This window comes from Tachypleus tridentatus, chromosome 10 (assembly GCF_004210375.1).
Source record: "Tachypleus tridentatus isolate NWPU-2018 chromosome 10, ASM421037v1, whole genome shotgun sequence".
In the NCBI taxonomy this organism is placed as follows: domain Eukaryota; kingdom Metazoa; phylum Arthropoda; class Merostomata; order Xiphosura; family Limulidae; genus Tachypleus; species Tachypleus tridentatus.
In genome coordinates this window covers 46,221,572-46,241,397 of record NC_134834.1, presented here as the reverse complement: position 1 = coordinate 46,241,397, position 19,826 = coordinate 46,221,572, and the positions used below count along the sequence as shown (strand labels likewise).

Sequence of the window (19,826 nt, the reverse complement as noted above, 5' to 3'; positions counted from 1 at the left end):
CTGTCTGTAATATATATACATATATAAGATTTCGAACAAGAGTAGCTGGATTTTGTAGAAGAGTACTTAACTTTAATGTATTGGACAGATACAGGTATTTGCTAAGCTGACAGGCAATTCTTTTTATGAAAAGTAGTTTTATGAGTTAAAGTGTAATTATCGGAAAGAATAGCTGCTTTATGTCGTATTTTAACTTTCTTTCCATCCAAGTAAGTTTTGAGTTCGTCACTTGCACGACGTTTAAATTCCTCAATTAGACATAATTATCTTAGTATGGCGAACCTGTTGCCAATAAGTATAGAATTACACCATCGATTAAAATAAACCTCTCTTTCGTGGGCGAATTCCATATAAGTTTGGCTGTATTGCTTGCGATAACCTCAAAACATTTGTAATAACTCATATGCTTTAAAAGTAGTTATTTTACTTTATTATAATTCGTATAAGTTTCCAAAAAGAGTGAAGCATAAGCTTCTCTTGCTTTTCCAGTTAAGACACTGTGTAATAATAATGACAATTTTTCAGTGGGTCATTCCATGGTTTGGGCAATCTACTCAAAATATTTATCGACTTTATTTTTATTGAATGATGGTTTTTAACAAATTAATTACGTTCAGAGTTGTCATTTTGTCTTGATCGATTGGAGTTAAGTCTAATTTTCATTTCTTTCAACCTAATTTCTTTATGGCTTGAATGTGAGCTTGTTCTTTCTTGGCTTCGAGACGTTTACTTCCCTTTTCAGCTTCGATACGAGGTTATTCCTTCTCATTTTCGTCTTCGGTACGAACTCATTCAAGCTCGATTTGCTTGAGATTCAGTTAGATTTCTAACTTGTCTTTATCACTCACACTTGATTGGCTAGTATTCCCCTAATTCCTCCTCAAACAACAAATGATCATCATCTAGTATTTTGATAATACACTTCATTAGTACGTTTTATTTCATTGATTTTTTTTAAATCTATAATTCTAAAACTTTGGCTATTTTGAGTAAGTCAAGAGAATCTTTATAACAAAAAATTTTGTTGGCGCTGATAAATACATTAATTTTAATTTACATCGAATTTTGCCTCTTATTCAGCTCTCGGACACGAGCCCCTAGTTTATTATGTTACACAGTATAATTTATCTTGGACTAAATTCATATTTATTATGTTACTTATTATGATTTAAAATAGCCTGAAACTGAGATACATTGTAATTTGGATTTAGAATTGATTAAATGTCGATGTGTATCAAACTTATAATATTTGCTAACAAGATTGATATACACAGTTTCCTTTCTTAATACATATATATTTTAATATACAAACAATAATGTACGTTGTAATAACAGTTATTATAATTAATTATTACAAATAATGATTTATATACAAAATATTTACAAAATAACAAACAATATCGAGTTTTCGTTCTGATCCCGCGCAATTAGCCTAATTGCTTTGCGCTATAAAACACCAAACCAACCAACCAATCAGTCGATTTGATCCAGAACTTCTTTGATATTCTATCGAGGATTCACGATGAGTGAATTAATTTCGAGTTGATATCGGCACAGTTCACGTGACGGGAAACTAGCTGATTATAAGCTAGACTTCTCAAGTGAAGTAATATAATGTCTACTTAAAAAATACTGACGTTCAATGTTAATCTACCGAAGTTAAATAGTTTGATTGGAAACCACAGATATTTGACCATTGACGTTTACAAATTTTGAACAATAATCTTTAATCACATTTATAGTTTTTAAGGTTTATAGTATACCAACAATATATACTATCTCTTGGCGTGCCGCTTTGGTTTATAAGCGTTATGTGGGATTTTAGATATTTCAGCTAAAACAACAATGCTGACGATTACTAGTATTTGCATACACACATAGTTTATTGTTGAAACTTACATTCTAGAATCTTCTAAAAGTTTAGTGGATAGGCAAGAATTTCACAATATACATTTAACATTATATCTGAACAAACATCGATTTCAAAATAAGTATATTATAGTAAGTCCGTTATATATAGTATTTGATTTTGTGTTATACATAAAGGTTGAGATCATTTGGGGTTATTTTGTCTCAGATGTTTGCCACGATGTTTTACCTATAGTTTTTATGCTTTGTTTATTCATCTGTTATGTTATCTCAGATTTGTGTTACCACGCTTATTTATAGTGTTTATACTTTATTTATTATTTATGAGATTCAAACAAAAGGAAATCCTCAATAGTCTCACACTTGAGGTTCTTTTAGACAGGATTAGAGAAAATTAATCTATGATACCTTCCCCTTTTATTAGCTATTTTTAATGCAGTAGCATTACCAAGAGTGGAGCGTCATTTACCAGCTTCGATTTTATCACTCATCAGGATCTCTATTAGCCTACACTCAACAATACAATTTTTATTAACGGTTATTACAAATGAAGAATTATATACAAACATTGTACAAACTCACAAACAATATTCAGTTTTCTGTTTGATGTAGGGCTGAATATTTTATCTACAGTCTAGGTCCACAACAAGCGAATTCATCCTGCATTGATTCAAAAGTACACTTCACTTGGTGGGAATGCTAGCTAGCTCTTCTCTTATCTGGTCTCACGAGGTTTATAAGTTCATGTTTTTACCTAGGAAGAAATGTAATGTTTTTGTGGAAATAATAGAATCTTATATTAATTATCGTTAGCTGAACGGTTTATATTTTTCGAAATCTACAAACATTCTTGGTCACATATTTGTAGTTTTCTGATTAATAAGCGTTTTTCACAGTTATAGCTTCCGAGGCTTACAGCAGACTGACTGTAGCAAACCAACAATATTTTTCAACTGTCTTTTGGCGTTTTATGATAGCTAGCTTTTATACTGATTAGGCGAGTTCTCGAAATTTCAACAATATTCGAAGATATGCTAGTGTTTTCGTAAAACTTCTTGTTATATGAACACTAAATTATCAACCCAAGGGTCTAACTGTAAAAATTAATGAAGAAGTTTGCTGTTAAATGCTAATAGTCATGTTATTCTTATTAATTAAACAACAAATTATAACCTCAAGAATACACTTATAACATACTGATAATCATGTTAATAATTAAAAACCAAATTTTTACCAGTTGTGATAACTAACAGAATAGGTTGTAACTTAATGGTATTACTACATTTTGGAGAGTCTAACTAATAACAAATTACTTATTTGGCATAGTAATTCATTACTGATTTACATAGTTATGCACATTTAATAATTCAGTTTTTATTAAATTATTTATCTATTTCTTATAATAAAAAGTAGCTATAATGAAATGAGAACGAAATTCACATATTTATCTGTGCAAACTGAATATTCTAGTATTAATCAACTGATAAACTCAAATTTAAAATTATGTCGGCACAATTTTCAAGAATGAAATAGCAGTATTTAAATAGTGACTAAATCTAATATTACAATCTCATTATTAATAAATATTCATCTATTTTTAGCTAAAGAATACCTTAAAATCTAAACTTTGCCTATATTGTGTCCAATTATCAACATGTGAACGTAGTAGTAACTAATTATAATTTATCTAAGTAAGTTAAGAAAATTGCAATAGCTAACTAAAATCTAAACTTGTGGCCGAGTTTTAATTCAACTTGTGATTAAGCTAAACACCATTGTAAATGTTACCTAAATAATTTAGTTTAAAATTAATAAACAACGTAAATTTGAATAAATATGAATATAAGTTTTTAACTAAAGTACAGATTACGATTTGCACCGAAGAATAATTTCATTTAAAAATATCTCTAGATCTAATAAACTAATTAATAGAATTTCAGAGCTAAAGCCAGTAAAGATTTAACCAGCTAGTTATAATTTCTATTCTCTAACTTAATTATCAATTTATCAGTCCCTATCAGCTCAGAAAATAGTCTGACTGAAATATGTAACCTTTTCATCTGATAATTATCATTTAAGAGTTTTAACTAAGTAACAATACCTACTTTAAATAATACCAATCACCATGATTTTGTAATATTTAATGCAAGGATACACTACTGAAATTATAACAGCAAACAAAAGGCTCACTATGATATTGATAAATATGTTCTACTGCTCGCTCTGTAAAGAACCGCTAGACAGGACCTGGTTCTATACAGATGTTATTACAGCTAAGTTATAGCTCATTCAACCTTGGCATTTGGTGCTTTTCAACCGATGAATAAAAGGTTTCGGTTTAGACTTCGGTTTATTACCATAGAAACTGCTTACGTCTAGATGGGTGTTCACTGTGTCAGAACCGCAAGAGGTAAAGTATTGCCCGTTTATATCACTTTTCATCGTCTCTCGGACTAATAAGTAAAGCCACACACTTTTATGTGCATTTGTACACACATAAAAGGCTTTCTAGTGAAAAGTAGCAATGAGAGGCTGATGGTTATTTGACAGAAATTATTACGAAGCTGATAATCTACTGTCATCTAAAAAATGTATATTATCCACTATTGTTGGTTTAGTTATATTTAAGATATACTATGCATTTAGTCTGTTTACACATTTCTTGAGATCATACTGGTACCTTTTTAATCGTACAATAACTATAAAAATATTTGTTCCTTATGTATGTAAAAGCAAGGCATGTAGAAAGTAAAATATCTGCAGAGAGAAAGACTGCAAAACGAGAAAAGTATTGAAAGAATATGAGAGAAAGACACAATACATGTATATAATGAAAACTAGCTTTATTTTTTACGTTTCGGGCGTATTCCGGAACCTCGTCAGATTTAGTTCCCAAAAATCCACAACATATTTTCAAGTCTGACGAGAGGACCCTAAACATAGCTAGTAAAACGATATTTTGTTTCATTTCTGGTGAAATCTTTGGTACTCCGTTAGAAGGGGGTGCTGCAGTCCTTTCATTTCCTTTCTGAATCCGCCCCAGCAAGAGCACGCATTTAGTAAGAGAACTACTGGATATCTTTGAATATATCATGAAGTGTAATGTCACGCATATATAATATATGCTTCAAAATACTGCCAACTAGTTTTTTCTAAAATTTATTTTCGAAATTTTTAAACATTGTTATTTTAATATCGTATCTGCTTATCCTAGTATATAACAGAACCTGCGACGTTTATAATGTTTTTTCTCAAAAAATTACACGGTGACGTGTCACATTACCACTCATGATACTTTAACTGAATGTGCTACATGAGTAGGAATTTTCTTTACTTCTGTCAACAGAATATATTTAAAACTTAACGTTTGATGATTCATATTTTGCTAACAGGACCTGTATATAAACTGTATTATGTTTTAATATTTGCTCGGTGTTATCTACAACGCACATAATGCATACTTCGTATTCCTTTTTATCCATTAGATTCTACTGGGATTTGTGTATGCTGTTATTCCTGGTTGCAAATCTTATTGTTCTCCCTGTTGCTATTTCTTTCTTCAATGACGACTTGTCTGCTCGATGGATTGCCTTCAATTGTCTTTCTGATACAATCTTCCTCCTAGACATCGTTGTAAACTTTAGAACGGGTACGTTTAACTGAGTGGTTTTACAAAATTATTTATAAATGTTTGCTGATCGTAAATAAATAATTAATTAAAGAATGTTATACTGTGTAAATGTTTTACAAGAAGAATCATTACAATTATATTTGTCATAAGACATTAGTATTAGGCCTAGTACGTTTTAAATTAATCACAAAGTTTACTTATTTAGTTTCTATTATTAGATATTATCAAATTCTTGAAATGCCCAAGGATATTAGAAAAAGAGTATGTGTTTAAAAATGTAATAGGCTTAATATTAATGTTTTATGACAGATGTAATTATAATCATTCTTCTCCATCTTGTAAAATACTTACACATTAAACAACCGTTGTTGTATCAAATGCCTTATATAAATAGTGATCTGACCAGTGCTGTGTTTGTTATGTCTCAGACGACTTGAAGAGCTTTCGAATGAGAGAACTACGTCGTCGAGAATGGATATATTAAACTTAGTGGGGTTGGAATACTATTGTTATACACTGTTCTGATTCGTGGATATCCCTCAGAGAACAGATAAAAAATGTATTGTTTAAAAATGTAATAGGTTTAATAATAATGTCATATGACAAGTATAAATATTGATTAAATATAATTATATCATAATTTGTTTTAAGTGTGCAAATGAATGTGTAAAATAGTACATTTTTTGTAAGGAAAGAGTTTTGTTAATTTAGAATTTCATTTAGATTTCAGTGTATGTATTTACCCATTGTATGAGTGACAGTTTTGTGTACACACATAGTTTTTAACAGATAAAAAGAACAAAATAATTTAAATTCTTCTCTTGAAAAATCGATTATTTTCAGATGTTGTTCTGGACAAAAAGGGTAAGTAGAGTTAATAATGTATTTTGGAAACAATATTTATTGTTTATCGGACAAACATATATTAATCGTAGTTTGTCATTTTGGAAATTTTACTCTTTCTTGTCATTTATATAAGAGGTTCAAAAATTATTAATAAATATTACGGGAAATTAGCAAAATAAAAACTAAACAATTGTGGTGAAGACATACATAAAAAGGAGATTTGATTATTCAAAAAGATACATTTTTCGTGTGAACTACCTGTAGAAGAGGCCATTTCCAATTTTATTTTCAGGTATAATGAAGCAGGATGGCTCTGAACAAGTGATACTGGACCCAAATTTGATAGCTAAACACTACGTAAGGACATGGTTTTTTCTTGACCTCATTAGTTCCATACCGCTGGATTATATTTTTTTAATATTCAATCCAGACTACAGTGACAATTTTCAGCTGTTGCATGCGGGACGTGCGTTACGAATTCTACGTTTGGTCAAAATGCTTAGTTTATTGAGGTTGCTACGGTTATCGAGATTGGTAAGATATGTCAGCCAATGGGAAGAAGTATACGTGAGTACTCGAATATTTTAGATTGTTATTTCTAAAAAGCTGGTATTATTAACAATTTTATTGAGAAGAGCATCTAGAAAAAAAAAACGTTCAAACAACATAAATAAAAACTATAGAAGCACGAAAGGAGAAATTATAATCAAAACAATGAAAAAGCTCGATGGATCTCAAACATACTAATGAAAACAGTAGAAATTATTTTAATAAAGGTTATACAGAGATTCGAATCTTGAGATGAGTACGTTATATTAGAAGCGTTATGATATGAAAGTCAATAATTCACATAACAATCACAGCCGATATAAAATCGCGGTGGTTTTATTGTGAATTTCATGCGAAACTATACGAAAACTATTTTCACTACCAGTCCTTAATTTGAATTAATAAGCTAGAGGGAAGACAGCTAATCAACATCACTCGCCGCCAACTTGTGGATTATTTTTCTAGAATATTGGGATTTGATCGTGATTCTTATAACGCGCACGAGTCCTAAAGTGTTTAGCGGAATAACACTATGTAACAAAGTTTTTACTTTTTTTTTGTTCATGGGCAGATAGTGTTATTTCCCAATTGCTTATGCCTAAGGTAAATGGAAAAGACATATTTTTCTCTTCAAACTTTTCTTTTGTGACCTGGGAGCGTATAACGAAAACATGATGGGAGACTACTCACTTCTAAACATTTTTTGTTCATTTTTGTATAACTTTAATATATATACATGTAAATCGTTATTCATATATTGTTTTATTCAGACCTTATCTAAATGAAAATGTGCAAATTTGCTAGTTTTTACATAGAAAATAGATTATTTTTTAAATTTCATTATCTAGGTCTCAAAAGCAAAGTTTGAAGGAAATAATGGTCATTTTCTGTATTTTTACAACATAAACAATAAAGAGATAACACATACCATCCAGGAAAAAAAAATTGTTACATAGTGTAATTAGTTTTTGGCTGTAAATTGATGTGAATTACGAAACCTTGGAACCATAAACTGGTATTGAAACCTTTAGCCTACTCGCAGCCGATGTCGTGGAGGAAAAGTGGTGTATCATAACAATATATGGCTTGGTATGGCCAGGTGGGTTTAGGCGTTCGACTCGTAATCTGAGGGTCGCGGGTTAGAATCCTCGTCGAACCAAATATGCTCGCCCTATCAGCCGTGGGTAGCGTTATAATGTTACTGTGAATCCCACTATTCGTTTGTAAAAGAGCAGCCCAAAAGTTGGCGGTGGGTGGTGATGACTAGCTGCCTTCCCTCTAGTCTTACGCTGCTAAATTAGGGACGGCTAGCACAGATAGCCCTTGAGTAGCTTTGTGCGAAATTCAAAAATAAAACAAAACAAACAAACATAACAATAAATTGGCATTGTTTGGCCTTTTGTAAAAAAAAAAAAGGATCAACCTGGACCCAGGACCATCGAGAAGTAGACTAGCAATAAGTCTTACTCTAACTGTGTAAGCAATGTACAGCGTCTTGCAGTAGGTGAGAATCGACAATCACAAAGTTCAGAGAAAAAAGCACTTCATATGTCCAAAGTAACAGTATGTGACATAATAAACACAGTTCTCCGTATGGAAACGTAAGGTTTGAACTTATACATCCATTTCAACTTTGCATACCTCAAGCAGATAAAGAATGATAGGCGTATTCATACTATTTTGTACAAAAACATACCAATCAAATTGCCGGAAACAGCGCGTATGGATTTTAGTCGATCGGACTACTTAATTAAATGGACTTTGAGATGTCATCGTCCTCGTACTCTAGATGAATTCCGAAAGAAAAACAAGAAACAGAGGGTAATGGAGTGTTTCGGATAAGACAGACTTATGAAGGATCTTCCACAATGGAAAATACACTGCTGAACAATTGCCAAAAATACTCAGTTTACAGACAAATTCATGACCGGACGTGGCAACGTGGATTGTATACTACATGGTATGGCTCCAAAATCCTTTTAATATAACGTATTCAACTCTCAGTTATAATAAACAATAAATGTTAGCGCAATTAAAACTCTTGTTTTACTTCACTCTTTCTGTTTTATCAAACGAATGCGACATTCTTTTAGGAGTTACCGTTTATATATATTATAAATCGTTCAGTCGTTCGATAGTTAAAATATTACAATTCTTGAGATACTAGAATAAGATACACAAATCTGTGAGACTTGGAGAGTATCGTATTAAATGTACCACTTGATTATTTTGGATCTACTTTATTTGTTGTTGGCGTTATTGTTTTAAGTTCACAAAATTATCCTAACACGTCACCATATGTTCTTGAACAGGGTGGCATGTGTTTATGTCATCTAAATAATTATTTTACCAACGTCTCTGTGTGTATTTTCGATTATAACTGGCTAACCGCTGGAAGAATTGCCACGACCCTAATATATACGCTTAGAGCCTTCTGCGGAATTATATAGGGTTGTTTGTGTTTGTATGTGACACTCCATTTCACCCTCGGATACCACCTGGTCTTCCTTATGTGTTGAATGGATAAGTTAGTTAGTATAATATAAAAAAAACAAACAACTAGCAGGCATAAAATAAGAGTCTTCTTCAAACTTAGTTGTTATGGTTGCATATTGAGTGTGTTGTTCACTAACAAATGGAGTTTGTAGATCACTTATAGTTTGAAAAAGAACACCAACAGGAAGATTTTTTGCAACCCATACAAGAAGGGGAGGAATTTTCAAATCATTTATGGCATAGTGACTTGTCAGCAAAAAACATATCTTGATACGTGATACGAACTTGTCAGTAATTTGTACATTATAGTGGGATGAAAATAACTTGTAGGACACTTACAGCTCAATATTATTAGAAATAGTTTTAGATTTTTATTTTTTTCATTGGTTCTAAAATGCTCATTGTAGAGACAAATGAAATCTGCCAACTATTTTAAATAATGCTAGCTCTACCTCAACTACTACCAATGTAATATTTTCAGTCTTTCTCTGATGGAACCTATCAAATAATACTAAGATACACATATTATATCCACAATATTATTTTCGTCCTAAAAAGTAAACTTAGTATTTTCCAAGTCATAATGCTGAAGTTCAATAGTTTAACTTGACACGAACGTTCGATGGTAAGAACATTTCTGATCCATGCCATAAGGTGGCAGCATAATAGCGAAACACACATGAGACAGTAGAGGATACATGAATGTGTATGTCTCTACTAGTTTCTCTGATATCAGACTTCTTATAGTTCCTTCTGTTTACTGCGTTTTTTTCACTAATAGCTAAGACATTTGGCCAATTGTTTTATTAAATACTTAGTATTAAACATGTTTTGGAAACGTGCTATAAGAGCAACACTCAAAATAAATCCTTTTTATGGAATTACTATTATTGCATATACATTACACCCTTATTACTACCAGCCTTCTGGTGGCTCAATGGTAAGCTGGAGGGCTTATAATGACAATATTTGGTGTTCGATCCCTGATGCGGCACAGCGAAGATAACCCATTGTATAGCTTTGTACTTAGAACGAACACGCAAATAAACTTTTTACTGTCCGAGCTTACCATTAATTGACGTGTGATTAAAGCTGACTATTGCTTTTGTTAAATTCAAATCCTCCATGACATTAAGCTCTTGAGAACAGAAGTCAAACTATAGTGTTTTTTATCGGTAGAAACTTCCTTACTTAAGATAATTTAATTCACTTGTCCTTAAAATTTACACTAAATAAACTGTAATCTGTTTTGTTAAACAAATACATACAAATAATTTACCATTTTATATCTTTCAAATGCTATATAATCTCAGAGCCTAAATTCCTGTATATTACATTTAAATTGTTTTTTTTTTTTAACATGCAGTCTAATCATTATATTTTTTTTCTGATAGATTTGTTTGGATATTTTTGACGTAAAACAAAATAGAGATTAAAGATAAATATAAGTCAAATCCTTTCATGGGATGAACAATGGAGCAAAAAATATGTGTGATATTACTTTACATGTTGCTTACAAGAAATCATTTTAATTACTCACTACAAGTTCAAGATCCAGAACTTCCTTGTAAAATAATAGTTAGTGAAAAATAAACAGTTTGTACCGATATATATCTCTATAAAGTATGGATTAAACTTGCGCTATAACAGAAAGTTACAGCTATGCTTTCACAGTTGTCTTGCACTTCTCACCGTCACTCTTTATCATCCTCAAGTGATTGTTCTGTATACGCAATTTTGAATGATATAAGTATGTATGATCAAAAACATGAAGAAATTATATTCAGAAAGGTTATCAGCGATCAATCAAAGAAGAAAGTATAGCTTAGTATGAGTTATTTTCAGTGTAACTAAGGCAACTAATGACTACGTAATAAAGAAGAAATAGTGAAAGGTAGCTTCAAAAGAGACATAGAATTACATAGAAACTGGCCTAACGAAGATACACAAGAAAAACGTTTTCAATAGTTTCCAGATAAGAAAACGTCATACCAATTTTATGTGAAATAAAATTAACCCATGTTCCAAACAAGCGTGGCTCAGCATGGCCAAGCGTGCTAAGGCGTGCGACTCGTAATCTGAGGGTCGGGGGTTCGCATCCCTGTCGCGCCAAACATGCCCGCCTTTTCAGTCGTGGGGGCGTTATAATATGACGGTCAATTCCATTATTGGTTGGTAAAAGAGTAGCCCAAAAGTTGGCGGTGGGTGGTGATGACTAGCTGTCTTTCCTCTAGTCTTACACTGCTAAATTAGGGACGGCTAGCACAGATAGCCCTCGAGTAGCTTTGTGCGAAATTCAAAACCAAACAAACCAAACAAGCGTAAGATGTCCAACCGAAGATTAAGGCCTAATGTAGTCCAAGAAGAAACAATCTTTTTGTTAAGTATTCTGGTCTAAGGGGAACTGTTTATTAAGTCGAACGTTAGGGCAAGACACAATTGTCCTCCGATTAATTACCATTTGATACAATATGCCATTGAAAGTAAATATGATTAATAAAATATATTTTTAATTTTTTAAAACTGCAATGAACAAAATGTCCTTGTCAAAAAGAATACATATACCAGTATTAACTCCACCACAAAGTGAACTAATCAAATAACTTAAAAATAGTAACCTAAAGGAACATTCACCATAGTTTCTAGACAAGAAAATACCCATAAACTTTACAAAAGCTCAGAAGAAAAGCGTCTTGAATAGCCATAAATAAATAAATGAAAAGCAAAATCAGCCTGTTCAATTATCGAATCGTATGAACCATTCGTTTAGATACGTAGGAAGTTCTGAAAGTCACTATTTTAAATCAGTGAGCAAAATGTCAGACAGTTGCAGATCAACAGAAATGTCATAAAGGTTAGGAGAATCATGTGCCATAAAATTGAATGCCTCAGATAAGTAACCGGCACAAGACTGAGAGACTCTGCCTATTTCTATTAACCTAGATTCACTATACTCTCAAGATATGAATGTATACTGAATGTCTCAAATAGGTAAAGTCCTATTGAAAAAACTATTGTCTTTAAAAACACAGTAATAATTTAATGTCAAAACGTGCAACACAGGAATAGGAGTACATCTCAAACCTCTCGAAAAGATTCGCGCTATTTCAAACCACATAAGATAAGGAACTTGAACTGTAAAAGTTAACTTTTAGAAGATATAAAATGGCAATATAGCATTTTAGGGGCTGATGGTCTGCACTTTAAAATGTTCACAGTTTAAAATTAAGAGAAATATTCTTAGTTTTGTTAACTCAAAACTGTTATTCAAATATTGTAATTTATACCCTGATTAGTAACCCAACATGAGAATGTAGTTGAAGATAAACTGTCATTTTTTAAATTTTTTATTAGTTTAATTTTACTTTTTTTGTGATTTAACTAAAGATTTTAGTTTATTCATACGGAGACATATTTCAATTTCAGACGTTTCAGTAGGTTAATCCTTAGTCTGGAACCATTGCTGGTACAACAAACAAAACTGTATTCTCGAAGCACAAGGATAACACAAAGTAAACTTTATATATCACATCACTATGATATCACACACGATTTCTTAGCCTTAAGTCTTTACTGGTACTATTAGTCAAATTGTACCATCGAGGTATTAGAATAACTCAAGGTAAATATTTGTTCTTATATCACCATGGTATCGGCAGATAAATCCTAAGCCTTTAGTCGTTACCATTACATAGGTAAAAGTCAATTCTTGAGGCAATGAGATGAGTAAGAACAAACCTAATCTCTCAGAATTCGGTGGTATCTTTCCACTAAACTCTGTTTTTCTAGTTATTAGGATAACTACAGCTGTATATAACCTTAATCATCATTCACTGGAGTAATTTTAAGTGAAGTCTTACCCTAAAAACTAGGACAACAGTAAGTAAAAGGTTAGTTTCTTATTACGGTAACTAAGAATTGAAATATATCTTTCGGGGAATATTCGTTCTTATCATTGCCTCATCTTGTGACATAAGGGTAATTCTAAGTAATAATCTACTCCGAAATATTTATGTTAATTACAAGTAGAATGTTAACTTTCGGATTAGTAAATTAATTTTCGCTAAATTTTGCATCTTAGATCATTATTGGAACATTATCCATAATCCTATTCAGGATTAGTGTAATATTTACAAACGAAACTCTATCCTTGGATCACTAAAAGTCAAATTTTAGCCTCGTCTTTCGGTCCATTCTATTTATATTTATGGAAGCACATCATTTTTTAATGTTTTGACATCAAATTTATTCTTCGGAACACAATGATAACTACAAGCGAATCTCTAACCTTGACTTATTAAGGGAGCATCTTATAACGCTTTACATCTTGAATCACAAAAATGATCATATTTTGTTAATCATTATAGGTGTAATCCTAACCCAAGAAACAAAAACACTAACTATTCTAAGGTGTGATGTGTGTTAAAACTTTTATATTATATATTAGTTAATACAGTAACGAGTTAAAGCAATAAGTGTTCCACTATTCGTTAATCAACAATACTGACAAGTTGAATTTAAACAGAGCTACATGTTATAACGAACCTTCTTCAGAATACAAAAAAGCTGAAACAATGCTCTATGTTATAATGAACCTTCTTTAGAAAACTGACGAGTTATGTGTACGTTACATTTATGACATATCAAGACTAGTGTTTTTAATACAACTAACCGACTTTCTAAAAGTTGTGATATATCTTGTATTAGACCGTCAGGAAATACAAATTAAACATAAACAGTGTGTTCTAAAAGACACACCTTAAGATACTGACACATTCGAGTCATGCTGAGGACTTTACTAAACTCTCACCAAAGGTATGTTAGGTATGTTGCTCAAAAACTAGATCTCATACGGCTTACTTATTTCAATATATCTACCTTATCTCATATCAAATTTTCAAAAGTAAATTAAAATTATGATTATTCAAGTTCAAGTCAAACATTGTAAGAATATTTGTTTTTTTATGTTTAAGATATTCGGATCAGTAGCACTGTACACATTATTAAAGTTTACGTTAAAAGGCACCAAAATCTACAGAATAGTACGAGTAAATAAGCAATGAACTCTTAGCACTGAATTGTAAATATTCTTTTACACATGAGGAAAAGCAGCAAACTATCCATGATTCTCAATTACGCCAAAAGTGAAAGAAAACCCATGAGCAACGGAAGTTAGGAATTATGTCTTTAAAAAAACTGTTGAGACAAAAAATCAAAACGTTATTTCGCGTAAGAAAGTTTAAGGAAGCTTTAGGTAAAGGACATAAAAGTAATGTCAATATCATAAAAGAAACACAAATAAAGATTTTCTTAACAGGAAAAGGAATAAAACTGTTAAAATAATTTTAGGTTAACTATATACACATATATATAAACAACTTCATGAAGTCACACAAAAGAAACTAACTATTAGAATGCACTGTCTCGAACATTAATATATGTACGCAAAATCATAAAACAGAAATAAGTCAAATTATTATTAAAACCGACAAGCACGTATCCTACATATTGAAGCAATTAATAGTAATACCTAATATAACAGAGTTTTGCTATAATTAGTTGAAAACTTTATGAGGATCTAGGAAAGATAAAATATGTATGTCTTTGTTCCACTGGTATCGCGAGTTTGTACCGAGAAAGAACATACCACAAAGAAACATTTTATAATGTACTCTTAAAGATATTTAGCATTTCTGAGCATTTCTAAAAGTATTAATGTATAAAAATGTTTTAGTATTATTTTATTATTTTATTCCCTTTGGACCCGGCATGGCCAGGTGGTTAAGGCACTCGACTCGTAATCTGAGGGTCGCGGGTTCGAATCCCCATCACATTAAACATGTTCGCTCTTAGAGCCGTGGGGACGTTATAAATTACGGTCAATTCTACTGTTCGTTGGTAAAAAGAGTAACCCAAGAGTTGGCTGTGGTTGTAGATGACAAACTGCCTTCCCTCTAGTCTTACACTGCTAAATTAGGAATGGCTAGTACAGATAACCCTCGAGTGGCTTTGCGCGAAATTCAAAACAAACCCAAACCAAACATTTATTCTCTTTACATAAAATTCCCATTAAATTGAGTAATTTGTTTGTGAGCAAATTTAGCTTGTTTAAACTATGTTTATTAAACTTCTCAAATTTGCCACAAACCAGCCATACTAAACAGTAAAATGTAGGGGCTGATTGTTTATGGTTGCTATGATTTGAGGCTTACTAATAAATTAACTAAATTATTTGTTTGCCATAATGCACAAAACAATCTAAATCGGTTATTTGTGTAAAATAAAACTTTGCTGAACGGTAAACATGTTGATGATATTTTTGTTCAAAGAAAATCTGTGATCAGTATTTTTGTTAATTGAACATTGACACTCAGTATAGATTTTATTTAAAAGAGTAAAGATATTTATACCCTAATTTTCTATTTGAATATTAAAAATTTGAGAAACTTGTCTCTCTTTTTCTCATCTTAAAATTAATCTCTCTATGTTCATTATCATGCCCGTAAATATTAAGAGCAACCTAGTATTTTAGTATAGTGCGCTAATAAGTTTGTTACTGATTTTTATTTGCTCATAACCTTAAAAAAGCATGAAAATATGATGTATTATATTTATACAAGAAAGAACCTATACATTCTCTATCACTGTTCCAGAGCGACATGCGCACATTCTCTGTCTTTTTCACTCTACTATTTTTCATTTCCTTGACACAGCATGAAAACTGAGTATATTATTAAGCCTGATTTTTTTTTGAAGAATTTATCTTAAAGTTTTGTTTAAACTTTATATTTTTATCTGCTTTTATTTTTCCAAGGCATAACTTCTCCTACCATTCAACGTTTTATGTTTTTTTTTATTATTTTGTGTGTGTGTTTTTTTTTCATATCAAAGCCACATTAAACTATCTGCTGAGTCAATCGAGGGGAATCGAACTGCTGATTTTAACGGTGTAAATCCGTAGACCTACCCTCTACCAGAGGGGGACTTATTATTTTGTTGTCGTATTTGTAAAACAGACAACATAGAATCAAATGTTTACTGTCCTTTTGTATAAAAGAACATTTAAGAGCCCAGTGTACACTAGTTTAATGATTGCAGAGTAAATAGTTTTAGCTTAAACTTCATAATTTTATACAAATTATTATTGTGGGAACTGTAAACTTCAAAAAGACTTAATATAATTTTGAAACCATATCTACATGTTAACCAGTCAATTAAATTGTAATTCAAGCTAATATTTGGTTTTACGAATTAGAGATAGACCTGTACTGCTTTCTTAATTCGTTTTACTTTATGACTATTGACTCATTAGTTGCACAAAACTTTAAAGAAAAATATCAATATTGCATCTGAAATTCACCCATTACTGCTAGGATTTCCCATTTATTTTACATAAAAGCGGAATATTTTTACCTGTTCTGCTTTTTAGTCTGAGTGTTATAATACCCTTAAGCATAAAAGTTACTCAGCATCATACAATATGTAGAAGTCAAACAAATAATTTGATGATTAAAATAATTAGTGTTAGTGATTGTTAAATTATAGATTAGATGACAAACTTCACTTATTGACAATTGTTTTACTCTGTAGCTAACATTAATTATCACTCTTGTTTAAAGTATATCGGTTAAGTGTTTACTGACAGTTTGAAAGAAAAGTTAATATTACAATTATTATTATTATTACGACGAACCATTTTTGTTTCATGATATTTAATTTAAATTTATTGTGATGAATAAAAGCTTGTGATATCAGTATTCCCAATCTTTTGATGAACTGTTGCTCCTTTCATTCATTTAATTTGGATAAGTTTGTGGATACAAAGTTTTAGGAGGGAAATGAAATTATTTACAATATAAACTGGATATAAATTCAGTATATGTTATTTTCAAAATTCAATACATTTTTTTACCGAATTTAGGATAACAATATTTCTCACTTTGGAATATAACATATACAGATGAGTAATTATCCAGAAAGCTCAAAGGGAAGTTACTCACAAACATGTGATTGAGTTTTCACAAGTTACTGTAACCATAAATATGTATGTTTATTTATGTTCGTAGTTGGTGAATACTATAGGATACAAATAATTAATAAATCGTAAGATATACTGGATAAAGTGCATTTGGAATGAATATCGCAAAATAGCTCTGACAAATATAAAGCTTAGCGACACGTTTCGAAATGTAACAGAAGGCTTTTTGCCTTACAAATATTTTAATAAATATAAATTCCTTCTTATCCCTTGTTTTTTATTTCTTTAAAAACATTTAAAAATAAATTTTATGTTAGACTTTTTAGGGATGTCCTCATCTGGTAAAACATTGATATTATGTAGGTTTTGGAAGAACTGTATTTAATAAATATCTTTGTATATATAAACTGAGTAAATTACATTTAGATATGGTGGCAGGTACAAGGAAAAGAGAGGGACACAGCAAATGAAGGACAATGTGTTGACTTGCAATCACGTGCCATGAAGAAACAATTTATGATGTGCTTTAAAGACATAAGTTTAGTTCACAGAAAATAAATTCTAAACGCAATATGAAAACATGTATTTAGCTCAATAAAAACAAATTAATTATCTAATCTGAATACTTGAATTTAGTACATTTTTGTTTAAGACTCTCCTGACTTGGAAGCTAAAGTCAACTAACCTTGTATTTCTGTACCGTAATACTAACGTAACGTGGTACCCATGATTATTGTATCAATCATCTTTCCTACTGGCACAATGTTGAGTGAATACTTTATCCTATCAGCACAAATATCGAAAACTGTAACAAGAGATCAACAAAATCGTTTGTAGTTCTTGTTTATATAGTTTTGTATCGATCAAAATAATACCGAATTATGCGTAACAAACATACAAAACACATGTATTGTGAGATTTCAATGGATATTGATTGTATCTCAAGACGGCTGGTATGGGTATCAACGCTTTTACTAATAAAGCAGAGAATAAAAAAAAAGGTACAAAACTAAAGTCCATACTAGGTAAAAATTGTACTGAGTTTTTTACCAACATTATTTATAAAATACAATGCAACAATTGCCATGACCTCTATATTGGAGAAACAAGCAGAAAAATGGAAACCATATTCAAAGGACACAAAATAATAGTTTCACATGTTTTTGAACACTGCAAATCAAATAAACACAACATAACTATAGAAAACACCGAGATACTAAGTAGGGAAACAAATATAAACAAACGCAAAATCAAAGAAGCCCTACTTATACAACAACTAAAACCAAAATTAAACCAATATGAAGGAACTCTTTTATACCTATACAATTAATAACCTAACATCTAAATGCAACGCCCCCTACAATCCCGTACGCGTTTACACTTTCGACCCTAAGTCATGTGCACTGCAACGGTGAGTTGCAAACTCTCTCTTTGTTAACCTAAAGATGACCGAAGAAGGTCGAAACGTTGTTCTCTGCTTTATTAGTGAAAGTGTTTATACCCATACCAACTGTCTTGAGATACATTTTTACTTCAAGTGGGTTCCTCGTCATTCCGAATATTAATTGTGTTTTAGCTGTGGGTAAAACTTCCTCGCCATGTTTAATTCAGAATTTTTACTTAAATTTGATTTACTTATATTCTATATAAATTTCAGTGCGTTCATTAGAAAAAGATAAAGCATCCAAATGTTTGTATTCCAAATGAAATCATATTGCTTCAAGGAATTAGAAATTGCGAACAAAATGTGTGAAGATTTTTTCCTTCGTGTCAGCAACACCGAGAAGTATAAAAGCATCATTGGAAACAGAAACATAATTATTGAAAAATAGTTCTGTTTCCAACTTATCAAGGAAACGAAGAGAAAATGTATTGAGAGCTAAGCATATTAATCCCATAACTCAAACAGAAATAAGTTAGGGAAATAAAAAAATTAAAATATTTATTTTTGTCTGTCAGTACTCTGTACAAATATATCACTGTAAATGTCAATGTTTTGTGCTTTGTACTTGTTTTGATGATTTGTATATTTAAGAAAAACGTTGATAGGTCAGTCTGTGTTAATACTCTGATCTCATGTTTGTTTAAATGTTTAACTTGAATTTCGAATATCGTAATTTGTAGCCATTAGGATCTAGACACAAATATTGTCTAGTAATTGTTTGTTAACTTTGTCTCAAATAATGTTTCTAGAAAATCTAACTTTTAAAGATTCACAGAGACTTTTTAAATTTCAAAATGTACCACAATAATAGTCCACTTTCTTTGACTTGATGACCGTCACTGTGTCCCTTTTTTTCTTGTCCAGATGGCAACTCTGGCGTCCATGACCTTTAGAACTGGTGTCTTCACATGTATTTTTGAGGCCTGCGGTGAGACCTGCGTCTGAATGGTGGGAATTACTGTAGGATATTTTAATAGAGTCTGAAACCAAACATTATAATGATACTTAAAGTT

At 31.1% G+C, this 19,826-nt stretch overlaps 1 protein-coding gene across 3 annotated transcripts in view; it reads left to right on the top strand.

The window, feature by feature from the left end:
- LOC143229191 (potassium/sodium hyperpolarization-activated cyclic nucleotide-gated channel 2-like) overlaps positions 1–19,826 on the top strand; it is a 70,050-nt gene that overhangs the window by 30,814 nt on the left and 19,410 nt on the right. For 2 of the 3 annotated variants that reach the window (XM_076461153.1, XM_076461154.1), the window contains exons 3-4: positions 5,355–5,518; positions 6,639–6,913. In XM_076461153.1, coding sequence (XP_076317268.1) covers positions 5,355–5,518; positions 6,639–6,913 — 439 coding nt within the window. The remainder of the gene's footprint in view (positions 1–5,354; positions 5,519–6,638; positions 6,914–19,826) is intronic. The other variant, XM_076461155.1, reaches the window with a different exon arrangement.